The 15,972-nt window shown below is 35.0% G+C and overlaps 2 protein-coding genes across 3 annotated transcripts; one reads left to right on the plus strand and one right to left on the minus strand.

Moving 5' to 3' along the window:
• Window positions 1-1,895: 1,895 nt before the first annotated feature.
• LOC108669428 (protein cornichon) lies at window positions 1,896-8,430 on the plus strand. The gene is made up of 5 exons (XM_018156758.2): window positions 1,896-2,152; window positions 2,460-2,528; window positions 4,346-4,458; window positions 5,332-5,475; window positions 6,520-8,430. The coding sequence occupies exons 1-5, from the start codon at window positions 2,072-2,074 to the stop codon at window positions 6,545-6,547; spliced, it is 435 nt and encodes a 144-aa protein (XP_018012247.1). The 5' UTR covers window positions 1,896-2,071; the 3' UTR covers window positions 6,548-8,430.
• A 220-nt stretch (window positions 8,431-8,650) lies between these two features.
• LOC108669427 (40S ribosomal protein S13) lies at window positions 8,651-15,341 on the minus strand. Of its 2 annotated transcripts, none has more exons than XM_018156756.2 (5): window positions 15,263-15,341; window positions 12,437-12,502; window positions 11,296-11,423; window positions 9,813-9,978; window positions 8,651-8,806 (listed from the first exon to the last, which is right to left on the minus strand). In XM_018156756.2, exons 2-5 carry the CDS (start codon window positions 12,457-12,459, stop codon window positions 8,668-8,670), a joined length of 456 nt encoding a protein of 151 aa, XP_018012245.1. In that variant the 5' UTR covers window positions 12,460-12,502; window positions 15,263-15,341; the 3' UTR covers window positions 8,651-8,667. The 2 variants fall into 2 exon arrangements, with proteins under 2 accessions (XP_018012245.1, XP_018012246.1); XM_018156757.2 differs by lacking the exon at window positions 15,263-15,341 and adding an exon at window positions 14,993-15,070.
• Between the last annotated feature and the right edge of the window lie 631 nt (window positions 15,342-15,972).

Genomic DNA, 15,972 nt, shown 5'->3' on the forward strand with positions numbered 1-15,972 from the left:
TTATTCAAGATTTAAACCAATTTCTTAACATGTTGACTACTATTGCTTCATCTTGTGCTATTATTTCATATTTTGTACTTTTTTTTAAGCAGGGTTGCCAGACGGTCATTTTTTCTGGAAAAATTCCGTGATTTAGTTTTTCTCAATTGCGTTGGCCGGCTAAAATTTATGATAGAGCCTTAGAGGTACTTCCTAATTAAATTTTAAATACTGCAAAAAGAAAATAAATGGAATTTTTATAGCGGAACCTACAAATAAAATAGTATACATTGAATTAACGGCCTTTCTGGTCTTTTTTGTTCTTGGATTTGGCCGATTTTAGGCAACCTGAATTATGTACCACTACCTCCTGGAGAAATACATTTTGTGGTACGCATGTGTTTTTGATGTGTACCAATACGTAGTCAACATGTTAAGTATGATAACGCTGGTATCCATGATACTTTACAAGTTTACTGGTCTACTTATAGGACTCAAAAATGAACTTGAGGGAGAGTCTAAAAAACTCTCTGCTTTGCCACTATGCATGATACTTTACTGGTCTACTTATAGGACTCAAAAATGAACTTGAGGGAGAGTCTAAAAAAACTCTTTGCTTTGCCACTATGCTGAGTGACAATAGCCCTCACAAAGTGCATTAAAATGAGCCCAAACTTGTTTATGAAATGTTTCATGGTAAGAAATTTATTAACAAAAAATGCTAAAAACTGTCATTTATTACCATAGTGGCAAACCAGAGATTTTTTAGAATCAGTTCATTTTTAATTTCCTCATTTACTCAAGATTTTAACAGATTTCTTATGTATAATGTATGATAATTCTGGTATCCAAGATACTTTACTCAGTTTACTGGTCTACTTATTGGACTCAAAAATGAACTTGAGGAAGAGTCTAAAAAACTCTCTGCTTTGCCACTATGTTTATTACCCTGATTGATGGTACGTGGTACCTATAATAAGATTTGCATTAATGACCAATGCAGTATCTACATTCTAGTGTTTCTACCAGTATTGGTAAACATAGTGACAAAGCAGAGAGTTTTTTAGACTCTCCCTCAAGTTCATTTTTGAGTCCTATAAGTAGACCAGTAAAGTATCATGGATACCAGCATTATCATACTTAAGAAATTGGTTTAAATCTTGGGTTATTGAGGAAATTAAAAATGAACTGATTCTAAAAAAGCTCTGGTTTGCCACTATGTTGGTAAATGGTAGGTAGGTAGCCTAGATTATAGTATAGATAGTTTCCACACTTGCCGGATTCATGCTCAAATCAATCTTAAATTTATTGAAATATGTATTTGCATTGAATACTCAATAAAAAGTATTTATTAGCCAATGAGAACCGTTTATCAATATCTGATTAAATGAAAAATTGACATAGCCTAACTCAGTTAGGCTAATTCATATTTTAAATCTTGCTTTGCTAGCTACCAATCCTACCATCACCAGTAGGCAGTAGCCGCCTAGCCGCCGTAGCCGGTAATTAGGCCTATCATGATCAGACAAAAATTTTAGCAGGATAGACATTTCAAAAGATACAAACCTTGATTCCCTAGCCATATTTAATGAAGACTATAACAGTGCAACACTTTTTTCAATGAATAAAAAAACGTTCTATTAGCGAGACCGCAATTCTGATATGTAATATTTTTACAGAAAAAAAAAAACAGTCCGGAATCAACATTTGAAATTGTTACCGTCCAGTAATTCATATGCAACGTACTTTTTGCAACTTAAAAGTAACGTAATTCAGCGTTTTCAAGCGACTGACTTGAAATAACTTGAAAACTAAGCAAAACATTATCATATTTCCTGAAAATGATATTGATTCACGACAACCAAAGTGGATAATCTCGTTAATATCTTTCGGCACAAATTTCCGCGATATAGGAATTCAGTTGACTTGACCAAACGAATGTCGAATATTACGTTGGGTTTGGGGTGCTGATGCATTAGTCGGTGGCTCAGTGCTGCGCCGTTTAATAGCAAATTAGCGTAACAAAGTAACGAATATTACTTTGATTAAATTGAACTTGTATTTGCATCAGTTGTTCTCTGAAGTTTTTATAATGGCATTTACGTTTGCGGCGTTTTCTTATATTTGTGCCCTTATCATTGATGCATTCCTGATTTTCTTTGCCATTTTTCACGTAAGTAAATCTCCCTTCAATTCACGATACCTATGTTATATGATGGAATCATGGAAGTCAACTATATATGATATATCTATAAAACAGCTTCAACTTAGCCGATTCTTTGCCATCAAACTCTAAGTGCTGCAGACCTGCAGTCAATATTTGAATCTACTATCAATCTCTAATCTGTGTTTCAAACTTACAACTGTGTCTCCATATTATATAGGTACCCTATACTCTATAGCCTACTTGATTCAGTTGATTGTTAATTGTACTGTTCAATTTGTAAATATTAAATTTTGATATCATCTTATTCTTTCAGATTATTTCCTTTGATGAATTGAAGACGGACTATAAAAACCCCATTGATCAATGCAACAGCTTGAACCCGGTATGTATTGATTTAATTTTTAATTAAATAGGTTACCACATTCATAATATAATCCATGTTCCATTTTATCTGTGATAATTTTGAAAATCTATTATGTAATTTTTACTACATGTAATTTTGAAAATATTTTATTCTTACCTACAATGATCATTGATCAAGTTATTATTTTGGACAATGAGCTATTTTTTTTAATTTAATCCTTAATAATTAATTTATTTATTCTAACTGTTATACCCAATACCCAAAGACAAAGTGTAAAATTTGGCAGAAGGCCAGAAGCTACCCTGAAATGGACATATAGTCAGATGGGGTAAGACAGGACCAAAATCACTAACAAGCCTGTAGCGTAGCATCTATACCATGAATAACTAAAAAACCCTAAACCTATCACAAGCCTCACACGGTGTATTTATGCAATGGGCTTCTAAGTTACAACTCAGACATTTTGCATCTAACATAGTTTTCTGACAGATTAAAAAAAGTGAGCTGGTCCAATCTTACCCCATTGGGGTAAGGTGGAAAGAGGTGACCTTACCCCATGGTTGAGGTGGCTGATGGAAAGTTTGAAAAGATGCCAATATATTGAGCTAAAAAGCCTTCCTTTAAACCCTGGTCCCTTACATCAGAGCATTAAGCATAGTGCCAAATGATAAAATTTTTGGAAACCAGCTCAATTTTAATTCTATAATCTAGTTCAAAAATTGTATTATTTTAAAATTCATCTCATAATGCAGGCACAAAATATGTCTATCATGTGAGCCACAACTAGAGCTTGACCCACTGTGTATAAGAGTAATTAAACTTGCACAAGTTAGGTGTTGATTGAAGATAAGAACTAGAGCTTTACCCACTGTGTATAAGAGTAATTAAACTCACACAAGTTAGGTGTTGATTGAAGATAAGAACTAGAGCTTGACTCACTGTGTATAAGAGTAATTAAACTCACACAAGTTAGGTGTTGATTGAAGATAAGGAAAAGTTAGCCAAATATTATCTCACCAAAGTTCTAATATTCTTCATTTGTTGCATTCTGGTTCTACACTTGGTGCATATTTATTGTTATATTCAGCCTCAACATGTATTATATGAAATTCTAAATGCTTCAAATCTGGGATTGCATGGTATAATTTTAAAGCAGGTACTACCTATAATTGCTTATCACCTATCTATCTGGACACCTTAGACACCTGCAAGTACTTTAAATAAATTATTTCTACCTCAAACATGCACTCCTTAATGTCAAAATTAAAGAACAAAAATGTAAGAATCTTCTCTAAAAATTTTGGTTGTGTAATTTATATTTTTGCAATCTTTGTAAGGAATACAAATTGGCTCATGACTCATCTTTAACACTTGAAAATTTGACTGTTTGATGATAGAGCTAATTGTAATCAATGTATGTTCAGTGGACTTGCCCAGAGAATCATATTTTACAAACGTGCCTTTTTGGTATAGTCATCCATGTACTAGTAGACTGCATCAAACTAGGTCTTGGACAAAACTATGTGCAATATGTGTATTATAGGTAACTACATACCTATGCAAGTTTGATTAAAGACCAGAGCATGCTTCTTCCTAATAATCTTCCTATTCAAAATTTTCAAAATGTTGCATTCCATTAAAATGTCATTTGGTAACCTGCTTTTTGATCTCCCTTCACCAGCTAGAAATTTTGTTTGACTCATTGAAAAAAACAAGAAGATTATTAATAAAAAGCATGCTCTGGTCTTCAATCAAACTAAAATAAAAGAAAAGCTTCTGCCGAACTATACCAATATTACTATATAAAACTAATATTTTTATTTATTTTTTTGCAGCTGGTACTTCCCGAGTATGCAATGCACCTGCTCTTCAATGTGATGTTTTTGTTTGGTGGAGAATGGTTCTCCCTTTGTCTCAACCTGCCACTCATTGCCTACCACATCCACAGGTAACAAGAGTTGCTCACTTCAGTTTTGTAAGTTAGGAAAAGCTGTTAGATATTTTGATGAACTTATCACTTATGTTTCTTTTGGTTTTAAATCTCCATGATTCTTTTTGTAAGTCAGGAAAAGCTGTTAGATATTTTGATGAACTTCTCACTTTTGTTTCTTTTGGTTTTAAATCTCCATGATTCTTTTTGTAAGTCAGGAAAAGCTGTTAGATATTTTGATGAACTTTTCACTTTTGTTTCTTTTGGTTTTAAATCTCCATGATTCTTTTTGTAAGTCAGGAAAAGCTGTTAGATATTTTGATGAACTTCTCACTTTTGTTTCTTTNCCAAATTTTTTGCTTTGCTGTGCTAAATGCTACCACATTTTTGCTTTGCTGTGCTAAATGCTACCACATTTTTGCTTTGCTGTGCTAAATGCTAACACATTTTTTTGCTTTGGTGTGCTAAATGCTACCACATTTTTTGCTTTGCTGTGCTAAATGCTACCACATTTTTTTGCTTTGCTGTGCTAAATGCTACCACATTTTTTGCTTTGCTGTGCTAAATGCTACCACATTTTCTGCTTTAAAAGCAAAGAAAACGCCAAGAAAATTCACCATATCGATATTGAAAACGTTTCGGAGTCCAGCTCCATCATCAGTTCGACTAAACTAAGAATGAATAAAATCACTTTAAAAGTCAAAATTCAAAGACGGACATTTTCTGCTTTGCTGTGCTAAATGCTACCACATATTTGCATTGCTGTGCTAAATGCTACCACATATTTGCATTGCTGTGCTAAATGCTACCACATATTTTGCTTTGCTGTGCTAAATGCTATCACATATTTGCATTGCTGTATAAAATATAATGGGTACACTTACAATGCAGGTACCGTACGCGACCAGTGATGTCCGTGCCCGGACTCTACGACCCTACGAGCATCATGAGTCATGACGTCCTCAACAGCTGTCAGAGAGAAGGCTGGATAAAACTCGCTTTCTATCTTCTCTCATTCTTCTACTACTTATATGGGTATTGTAAACAATTATTTTTAGTGTTTTAATATCACATATTTATTGAACTTATGACTAAATGTTTTTTACTTTGAAAGGAAAGTTGTTCCTAATCATTTAATAATAGATATATTGAATATTTGTCTATTTATGAATTCGGTATAAAATGTTTGGAATGAAATTAAATTCAAGACTGAAAATAGCTTTACGATTTATTTTAAGTAGGTACGTAGGTAATGAGACACAAAAGTTAGGTGTCAATTCAGCCGGTCGGTGTTGATTCAGCATTTAAATGTTAATATAACATACAGGTGTGGATTCAGCATTTAGGTGTTAATTCAGCATTTAGGTGTTAATTCAGCATTTAAGTCTTAAATCAGCATTCAGGTGTTAATTCAGCATTTAGGTGGTAATTCAGCATTTAGGTGTAAATTCAGCATTTAGGTTTTAATTCAGCATTTATGTTTTAATTCAGCATTTATGTTTTAATTCAGCATTTATGTTTTAATTCAGCATTTATGTTTTAATTCAGCATTTAGGTTTTAATTCAGCATTTAGGTTTTAATTCGGCATTTAGGTTTCAATTCAGCATTTAGGTGTTAATTCAGCATCTAGGTGTTTATTCAGCATCTAGGTGTTGATTCAGCATTCAGGTGTTTATTCAGCATTTAGGTGTTTATTCAGCATTTAGGTGTTAATTCAGCATTTAAGTGTTAATTCAGCATTTAGGTGTTAATCTGTCTCTTATACACATCTAGATGTGTATAAGAGACNGGTTTTAATCCAGCATTTCGGTGTTAATTCAGCATTTAAATGTTAATATAGCATTTAGGTGTTGATTCAGCATTTAGGTGTTAATCCAGCATTTCGGTGTTAATTCAGCATTTCGGTGTTAATTCAGCATTTCGGTGTTAATTCAGCATTTAGGTGTTAATTCAGCATTTAAATGTTAATAAAGCATTTAGGTGTTGATTCAGCATTTAGGTGTTAATTCGGCATTTAAATGTTAATTGAGCATTTGTTCCCCAAATACCTGGTATTTGACCCAGCTATCCATGTGCAGCATGATCGTATCGTTGATAGCTTCGTAAGAGCCCACGCTGCTCGTCTTAAGCCGCGCCTGACACCAAATGTGCGCTCCAGACTTCAGGATCGCTACTGTGGGGCCGCGACGGTGTTTTGCTGCACATCTGTTTGTACTGCATTCTTTATGGCGAATTACAGTTTATTTCGCTTTACTCCATTCATCTTTTTGAACTATGCTATTCATTCGTAAGTGTTGAGGGGTATATTGTGCTCCAGTATCATTTGAATGAGAATTTTTTTCATTTAAAATATCCTTCCTAAACGGGTTTCAAAGTTATGTCCTTTAATGATTGTTGAATAACTTTGCTTATTGTCCAGCTTTGCTGCAAATCTCTTGCATTGTCTCGGAATGCTACCATAGAAAAGCCAGTTTACATGTAGCCAATAGGTAATGCTATTACTTCATGCGAGCTTCCCGAGGTCATTTGTGTTAGTGGCGTAAGGTTGTTGTTTCAAACGCTCAAAATCCAACCATGGTCAGGTCTTGATCTGTCATAAACCGATATGAATTGTATTCAGATTTAGATACTCTGGAGAGATTAAATGCTGTTATTCTCTATTCGGCAAAGCTATACTTCATTGTGCCATTCACTTGAAATGATTTTAGCCATCATGAAGATTATTCTCTGAAATCAACTGTGAATGATGATGGTAATTAGAGAAAATGACTATTAGATATAATTTGCTATATACAATGTTAACTGTATGAGAAAAACAGTTATGGTTCTATCACAAGAGCTTGTCGATCAATTATTTCTATAACGTAATAAATTATTCGGGATTGATGTATGGGATTAATGGTGAATTAACCTTTCCATCATTGCTAAAAATTTTTTCTTCAGTACCCACCATGAAATTTCGAGTGCTTTAATTAAATATCATTCGCCTTATGGTCGAAAGTTTTTGCAGAATTCGTGGAACCTGTTGATCTCGAATAGGCAATTCTTCTTTGAAGGTGGACACATGATTTGTATTTTTAACTAATTCTCAGCTTTACCTTCTTGTTAACACACAACGGCTGTTCGTCCACAAATTGAGAGTTACCAGGTCAGTTAAGGCACTGTGTTTTTGCACCACTAACTATGATTTGGCGTGTTATATAAGATTTTGCTTGGCGATTAAGATATCAAAGTTGAATCTTAACCGCGCGTGTCTATTCCGAACTCTGTTCTGTTGCTGCCCTCGAAACAATTGACGATATGCATAGCTTCTGCCATGGCAAAGTTTGACGTTTGCGTTACACTTCGTGCGGCGGTTTTCGCAGAGGTTTCGGTATTTTTTCCTCTGGCTCGCATATTTTTTATCGACTAAGCAATATCATTGCATTATTCTGGCAGATACTTTTTCCCCCATTAAGAGTGTTCAGCTCACGTCACAATTTTCAACGATGCTGTGCCCTCGAGTTAAAGTTGGCTTAACCAAGTCAAACAATCCATTTGAGTCGAACATTCTATCACTAATAGAAGACATTGTTAGATTACCAGAAATGGATGAATATACATCTGAAATAAAGCCATCTCTGGACGAGAGGGAAATGAAATGTGTGAAGTTAGACTCAACGTGAACCAAATATTTTTACATTCGCATTTTGTCCGGCCGGTTTTGCTGCGAGCAGTGATTTCCTTACAATGCTATAGTTGAGTGCAATTGACTACAGTTCAGGAGTGACTTTCATTGAAAGCGTGCATTAATTGTTAATTCTTCCCCAAAAGAATGAGAATATAAACAAGGACATAGGAAAAATTTACATGAACAGGATTTCTCCCAGAGAACGCGGCGTGTCTAACCTTACTTCCTGCTTCAATGCCTTTGTGATTAGTTTAAAATATTTATTAATTGCCGTGAATGATTTAATAATAACGGCATTTTCAAGTAAACCTAACTCATAGCACAAGTTCACTATTACCCTTAGCACAATCTGTCCCGACAACCATCTTTCAATCATTCTCGTTTGCACCGTTACAAAGTTCAAGGACTTAATAGCCTGTCTCTTTCTTAACCTATATTATATTTAATTAAACTAGTACCAGACGAGATGAATGTGTAAAATAGAACTGAGACAAGACAATACTTGTCCAATATCTATAGGAGGAAATTAAAGGCTGAGATCAACACGGATGTGTAATTAAGCAACGAGCGTGGAGGCAGTGTTGCTCTGGTACTTCCATGTGGGAGGCAGCAAGGCTCGGCTCTTGAAATAGCGGGCGAGGCGGTAGATCCGGGACTCTACCAATATCAGACGGAACTTGGCGGTGCGATCCTTCCTGTGAACACCAAAACTGTGAGTGTTACTGGGACAACAGAGAACCTGCAGCGTTACTGGGACAACAGAGAACCTGCAGTGTTACTGGGACAACAGAGACCCTGCAGTGTTACTGGGACAACAGAACCTGCAGCGTTACTGGGACAACAGAGAACCTGCAGCGTTACTGGGACAACAGAGAACCTGCAGCGTTACTGGGACAACAGAGCCTGCAGCGTTACTGGGACAACAGAGCCTGCAGCGTTACTGAGACAACAGAGAACCTGCAGTGTTACTGGGACAACAGGGAACCTGCAGCGTTACTGGGACAATAGAGCCTGTAGTGTTACTGGGACAACATGGAACCTGCAGCATTACTGGGACAACAGAACCTGCAGCATTATTGGGGCAACAGAGCCTGCAGCGTTACTGGGACAATAGAGCCTGCAGCATTACCTAGAAGAACAGAGATTGCAGTTTTGCAGAGCACCATTCGTGGATATAGCTTTTATTTTTTGGTACCCTACCTTTTAACTCTGTATGAAAGGACTCAAGTTAAGTTTTTGTTGGTAGGAGCAATGCAATAAACATTTAATTTGGTACATGGAGATTTAACTTAATTTCTCAGGTCACTGTAAAATCAATGCAGTGAACAAACACAAAAAATTTGAGTTCGAAAGTTTGTCTTTATATGACATATGTGACCATCAGCTGTGTGTACCAAGAGATAAACATCATTTTTATTGTAGAGAATTAATGCTCTCAGTTCCAAAATAATGAAATCTAACGTGTGAAAATTTGTTAGTAAACCATAAGCAACTTTTAAAAATGATATGACACATCAGAGATATAATAGACTTTAGTTGATAAGGACAGCCTCAATTAAATATAACACTTGATATACAACCTTAAAAATCATTGTTAATTCATAATGTAAATGGTGACGCTTAATCAAAAATTTCACACAGCATTGGCCAAAAATTGCCACAATACTTCAATTGTTGATGGTAGAGGTCATCATTATTTACCTGTTCCTTTCTAAATGCTTGCGGATGGTGACAGCCTTCTTGATAAGGTGGTAGAGATCCTCGGGGATCTCAGGTGCAAGCGACTTGGCCTTGAGGATTCGCATAATTTTGTTGCTAGTGACATAGCGCACTTGCGACACACCATGCTGATCTCGCAAGATCACACCTGTAAACAAAATTAAAATTTATCAACATATGAACAAAAAATATAACTCAGTACTCACTGCAGTGAGTGACAGAGAGCACATTTTCTCGTCGTTGAAAACTTGAGGTCACGGACAGACAGATGGACAGACATGACGAGCACAATAGTGAATTTTTTCCATAAATGAGAAAATGCGCTAAAAAGAACATTACTTAATTATTGACACATTTATTCGTTATTATTACATAACAAATTGAGTTATCTAGAACATGATGTCCAACATCAAAACTTCATCAAAATCAAAATGCTTGAAATTTTGATGTTTCAGGGATACCTTACTGTTCAAAAAACTAATGGACTTGATACAGCAAACAATAGCTGAAAGTTCAAAGATAAATTTTTATGAAGTGTCTAACGAGTTGCCTTTTCTAGAGCCATTCATTACTAGAAACGTTGTACTTTATGTCAGTTAATAAATAAGACAATGTTTGGTGGAATATCTAGGAAGTGAAGAATATAGAAGCTAAATTATCATGAACATGAATGAATGAGTGATTATCATTGCCCTCACGGATAATTAAGTGAACTATTCAGCCCAGACAAAGACTTCCATGAGCAGCAACACAAAGATGGTGGCCTTGTAATAAGCCAAGATGACTTTAGTGGCAAATAATATGCATTTAAAAATTATTTTTTAAAGACAACACTTCTAAAAAATCCAGTCTCTCCAATGTTACTCGTGTACTATGTGTTTCTAATTTTACGAGCATTTAAAAAAACTAAAAAAATGTTAAATTTTTTAATATTGATAATTTGCAGGTCGTTATATAAGTGACAGGGAGTGTCTCAGAAGTGGATAGAAAATATGAAATGTAGTTTCAATTGTGGCAAATATTCTAAGACTATCTAGGGTGTATATACATTTTTGACTTGCAATAACACACTTTTACAAATAGACCAATTATCATTGATACAATTACAAAAGGTATCAACTTTAAATGTTGAATAAATTTAAACAAATATGAATTGCCTTATTTGGTTTGATTAATCAAAATAATTTGCAACCAAGATGCCAATGGATAGCAGAATAATTACAATCTTAAAATTGTTAACTGCTTGGTGAGACAGGGTTTCAGAATGACAGAATTCAAAACAAGAACTATTCTATCAAAATTTCCAAAATAAAAGTAAACGTGAACACAATAAAGAATTGATACATTTGGGTCCTTAAGAACATCTGAGAAAAACTATGTTAGCATGGACACCTTCATGCTATGGAGGGTACAAGTGAAAACCATTAGATATTGCCTGGTTTGAATGAGACGGAAAAGAACACACCGATTTGCGAGGGCGTGATGCCTTTCTTGGCCAGTTTGACGATGTGCTCTTCACATTCTTCCTTCTTCATCTTCAGCCATGATGGGACTGATCGACGGTACGGCAGTGCTGACTGGGAAATACCCTTTCTGTGAGGATAGGATAAAGTATTGAAGCATAGATTAGTTCAGATTTTTATAAAAGCCAGCAATCAAGTTTATACTGTCTCACCAAAAGAAAAATATTATTGAGTTATAAGTTGACTGCAAAACTATTCAATTCTTATTCATGTATATAACCATTTTAAATTTATAGCGCATATTATTTGTTCTCCAAGTTATTCTAATTTCTCTATCTTGCATAACAGTAAAAATGTTCTCATTTTACTCAAGATTTAAAAAGATGGAATGATGGGCTGTATTTATTTTACACAGATTGTTAAGGTTGATCCTTTGGCGAGTAAGTTATCAAACAAGATCAAGGCTCTCTGATTAAAAAGGCGCACCAAGTTCTTGAGTTTGTGTTTGAGGCTACATTACTATGCCCATGTCTAGCAACCATCATCTGGTTGTCAAGCATTACTACTCCAAACAGGGTACATACTACATATTTAGAAAAAAAAGCCACAACTTTCCCATGACCATCAATATAATTTTCCAAGACTCGTATATGACAGGCTCCAGACTTGAATATGACTTGTAATTTTTCAGACTCGCAGACAATTTTCCAGGTTTTCCATGACCGGTACGCACCCTGTCTATACTCCAACTACACCAAGGAATCAAAAATTGAGCGATTTAAAGTTCTTTCTCAGCAACAAAAATATTTGCATTTCACACATTTCTTCAAGACATTGGAGATTCAATATCTATCCAATCAAAAGCAGCAACTTTACACAGAGGTCAGAGTTTCTGTTCAAATTTTTGGTTTAAATTCACCTTAATGTTAGATGATTTCTGTCTTCTGACAGTATTACAGAGCTACATCAACTACAACTTGCTCCCTCAAAATGTAGTAAAATTAGAAATTAAATATACCTTAGCACCAGCTTCTCAGAGCTTGCATTTGCAACTAAATTAAAAAATGGCATTTAAAAATTATGATTCAATTATTTTTACAACAAATGTGCTCTCTAAGATTTCAAAACAATACATCAACTTACCCATCTGAATGCATACGACCCATGTTGGCAGGGATGAATCAATGGTTTCTCCTCCAAAGAGATATTCTGCCCAAGAGACAAAAATTTATCTGATTAAAACGTGCTATACACAAATACACCCATCAAAATGATTCAAATTTAAATTTTGAAAGGAAAATTTACTGCCTTATATATGTCACCAAAATCACTTGTACAACGGTGCCTTTTCTTAACCTTAATAATTTTCTTTACCTATAGAATTTCAAAAAGATAAAATTTGAACATTTATAGCTAGTCTGGAAAAGTCCTATTTTTGTCTGAAATATCGCGGCTCTAATATCATACAATTTCAGTAGGTATGAAATCTCGCGGCTCGAATGTCATAAATTTTTGTTTGATTAAAAAATCGCGGTTTGCACTTTGCAAACATGTCATTTCATAAAATTTTCAACTTCCGCAATCCACATTGCTTTACCATTTCCGCCAAAAATATCTTGCAGAAAAAACAAACATCATAATGTAAACAAATAAACAAAACGTTTGTTGAAGATCGCGCATAGTTGCGGTCATGTCAAAGCGGTCAGACTGTATATTAATTATCACGTGCTGAACTTACAGTAGAGACAAATTTTATTGTTGCCGTTTGACTGTTTAAGGGTAAAATTAGAGATTTGGGGAAATTGGGGTAACACGTGCATAAACTTTGTAAATAAATTCGCATTCGCACCTCGTAAATGGCTTTTCATGGCCGAGATATGGAATTCACGGCTCGGTGAAATAGAATATCGTAGAAATGGAATCACGGCTGGCAAATCCATAAAACCACGGCTCGAAAAATTCAGTCGCGGCTCGCCAAGTAGATATATTCCATACTAGATTTATAGAGGTGCAATCTGATGGCTGCATGTTGCAATGAATTTTTGCACAAGCTATAGGGATTGCCGCATTGCAACTGTAATCCAGAAAAAACTTAGGTGCGCAGGTGCTTTTATTGTATGAACCTGTATGTAATTTTGCTCCCTTAAATAGCTTTTTTGATGTGCATCATGTTAAGCTCTTATTGCTGGCATGATTTGCTATTAATTCATGCATGTTAATTTGTTGTGTTTCACTTGGAGACAAATTACAAATAACAAATGAATTGTTGTTTGGTCTTATTAAAATCCTTAGTGTAGCAACCTTGACCTTCATTCTTGATTTTTCTTCATCTGCAACTGTCTGTAATACCTCTCATTTTTAACCTTTCTATCTCAACTAAATTTTTGGACTGAAAAAGTGGCAGAGGTGGATTGAAAATAATATATGAACCATCATTATTAGAATTCCATTATATAGTCACTATAAAATGACCACTATGCAGAGGGTGGATGCAGCGTCGGCAATATATGGATTTTTAAGCCCAAAGCGTCGCCGGCCATTTTAAAGATGCGTCGCCGGGTAATTTTTAATGAAAAGCCATTTACGCTGAGTAATGATGAACTATTTACAAGCCACGAACTTATTACAAGGTTGCATGCACGTGTTACCCCAAATAACTAATTTTACCCTAAAAACAGTCCGGTTGTACAGCAAGTGTCAACTGAACAAGTAATAAAGCAGTCTGACCGCTCTAATGCAATCGAAACTAGGCAATCAAAAAAAAGTTGTTTACATTTTTTGCGGGAACTCATTGCAACTGATTTCCGGACAAGCTTCGCTGCATCGTAATCCATCCAACGTACCGGAAACCTTACTTTTTTTTCTAAATAGTTGGCTGAAGACTGAGAAATATATTAAATGCAAGAATTTTAATCTAAATGTGTCGGCAAGATCTTGTGAAGGCGAAAATTTTGCCAATAATGCGTCGCCGTAGGTCTTTAAATCTTCATTCACTCTTTGCACAGTGGTAAAATGAAAGGAACTGGCAAGTTGAAAAAATTCTTGAAAAATACATCCCTTTTATATTCTTAACTTAACTTTCAGAATGTAGATAGGCATGGATTCATATTTTCATAGTATTTATCTACCTTTTGAGCCACAACTAGTTTTCTTGCCATATTTGGAGCTTCAAGATTCCCACTAGAAAAATTATCTTCCATCTCAGCAAATCTACATACCTAATCAGACCACAACGGCACAACCCATCCCACATTCCCACAAGATTCCAAGTAGGTAACCTTAAAAAGTTTGTTAATTTGTAACCTCAAGATTGCAGTAACAAGTACCTAGATATATTTTAAGCCTGTTATGGCCTACAGGCAATAGAAAGAGGTGAAAAATCACAGGTCATTTAGTCTCATTGATGGGTGATTCGGTGGCTTCTGCAACTTACAAGATTCTCCAGTTTGAAATTGTACAATATCACCTACCTACTAGCTGGGAACTTCAATCAAGTGAAATTGTGCATCTACTATTTGTATTTAAAATTATACATTCTCAGCCTCAATGGGCTTCATCACCGTTTTTACCAATTTTAGAGCCTCGAGATTCCTGGAAGATGTAATGGCCAACAGAGGAAAGTGTATACCTAATCAAGCCGCAAATAATTCAAGCCAAATATTTTTAGAAAATATGACACTTCGAGGCTGAAATGTTCACCTTTGAAATATGAATTAAAGAGGGGTAAAAAATGAACAGGAACTGGACAGCAACCAGCAGCACAGCACACAACAATGGAGTCCAACCTATATCTGGTAAACAGTTTACACAACGAAAACTCAGCTAAATTAAATTTCCTAATTTTATGCTTTGTCAGATAATTCACACGCACAGAAAATGGTTAGTTTTACTTAAAACCTATAGGTTGATAACTTATAATCTAAGTAAAAACATATATTGCACAAATAAAATCACTGTATCCGTACTCACTTTCCGACACCGCTAACTTCGACTAAGAAAACATAACTGGCAACACTGAGTCGGTTCTACAAGAAAATTACAAAATGGTTAGGATTACATGCACAAAATTATTAGCATAACATCGACTTGGTGATTGAGAAAAATATAGTATATTTTGTATAAAATGTGCAGAATATATATTTTGCTTAGCATTGTTGGTATTGTATATTAACCCATTAATGACGAGAATTATTTTCTGAATTTTTTTCCGGTTCCTTGTGAGAATATTATCATTTGTGATGGTAATAAGCAAAAAGTATGTTCATATATTTATTTTTCGTTGTATGTAAAAAATTATAGCTTGGTTCCATATGGAACCGCTCGGCATTAACATAACGTTTCTTCAAACAACACTTTTTCCGATAGTATATCAAGCAAGGTAGTTCATAATGGATAATACGTAATAGTATACGTATTCATAATGGACAATACTGATGATAAACCAATCATGGCAGAATACAATTTAATTTTTAGCATAGAATGCTTCCATTCATTCAAAATGAATAGGAAGGTTGCCCATTTTACGAATGTTTGTGGGTGCGTTGTCTACATTGTTTACGAAGCACTGCATTTGCAGTGCTTCTGATTTTGCTGGCCGATGTTGTTGATTGTTGTATTGCACTTCATCAAGGATCGAAGTAGAAGGGTGCACTATAGACCCTGATTGTTTCACTTAGGGT

This window comes from Hyalella azteca, unplaced genomic scaffold (assembly GCF_000764305.2).
Source record: "Hyalella azteca isolate HAZT.00-mixed unplaced genomic scaffold, Hazt_2.0.2 contig7207, whole genome shotgun sequence".
Lineage (NCBI taxonomy): Eukaryota > Metazoa > Arthropoda > Malacostraca > Amphipoda > Hyalellidae > Hyalella > Hyalella azteca.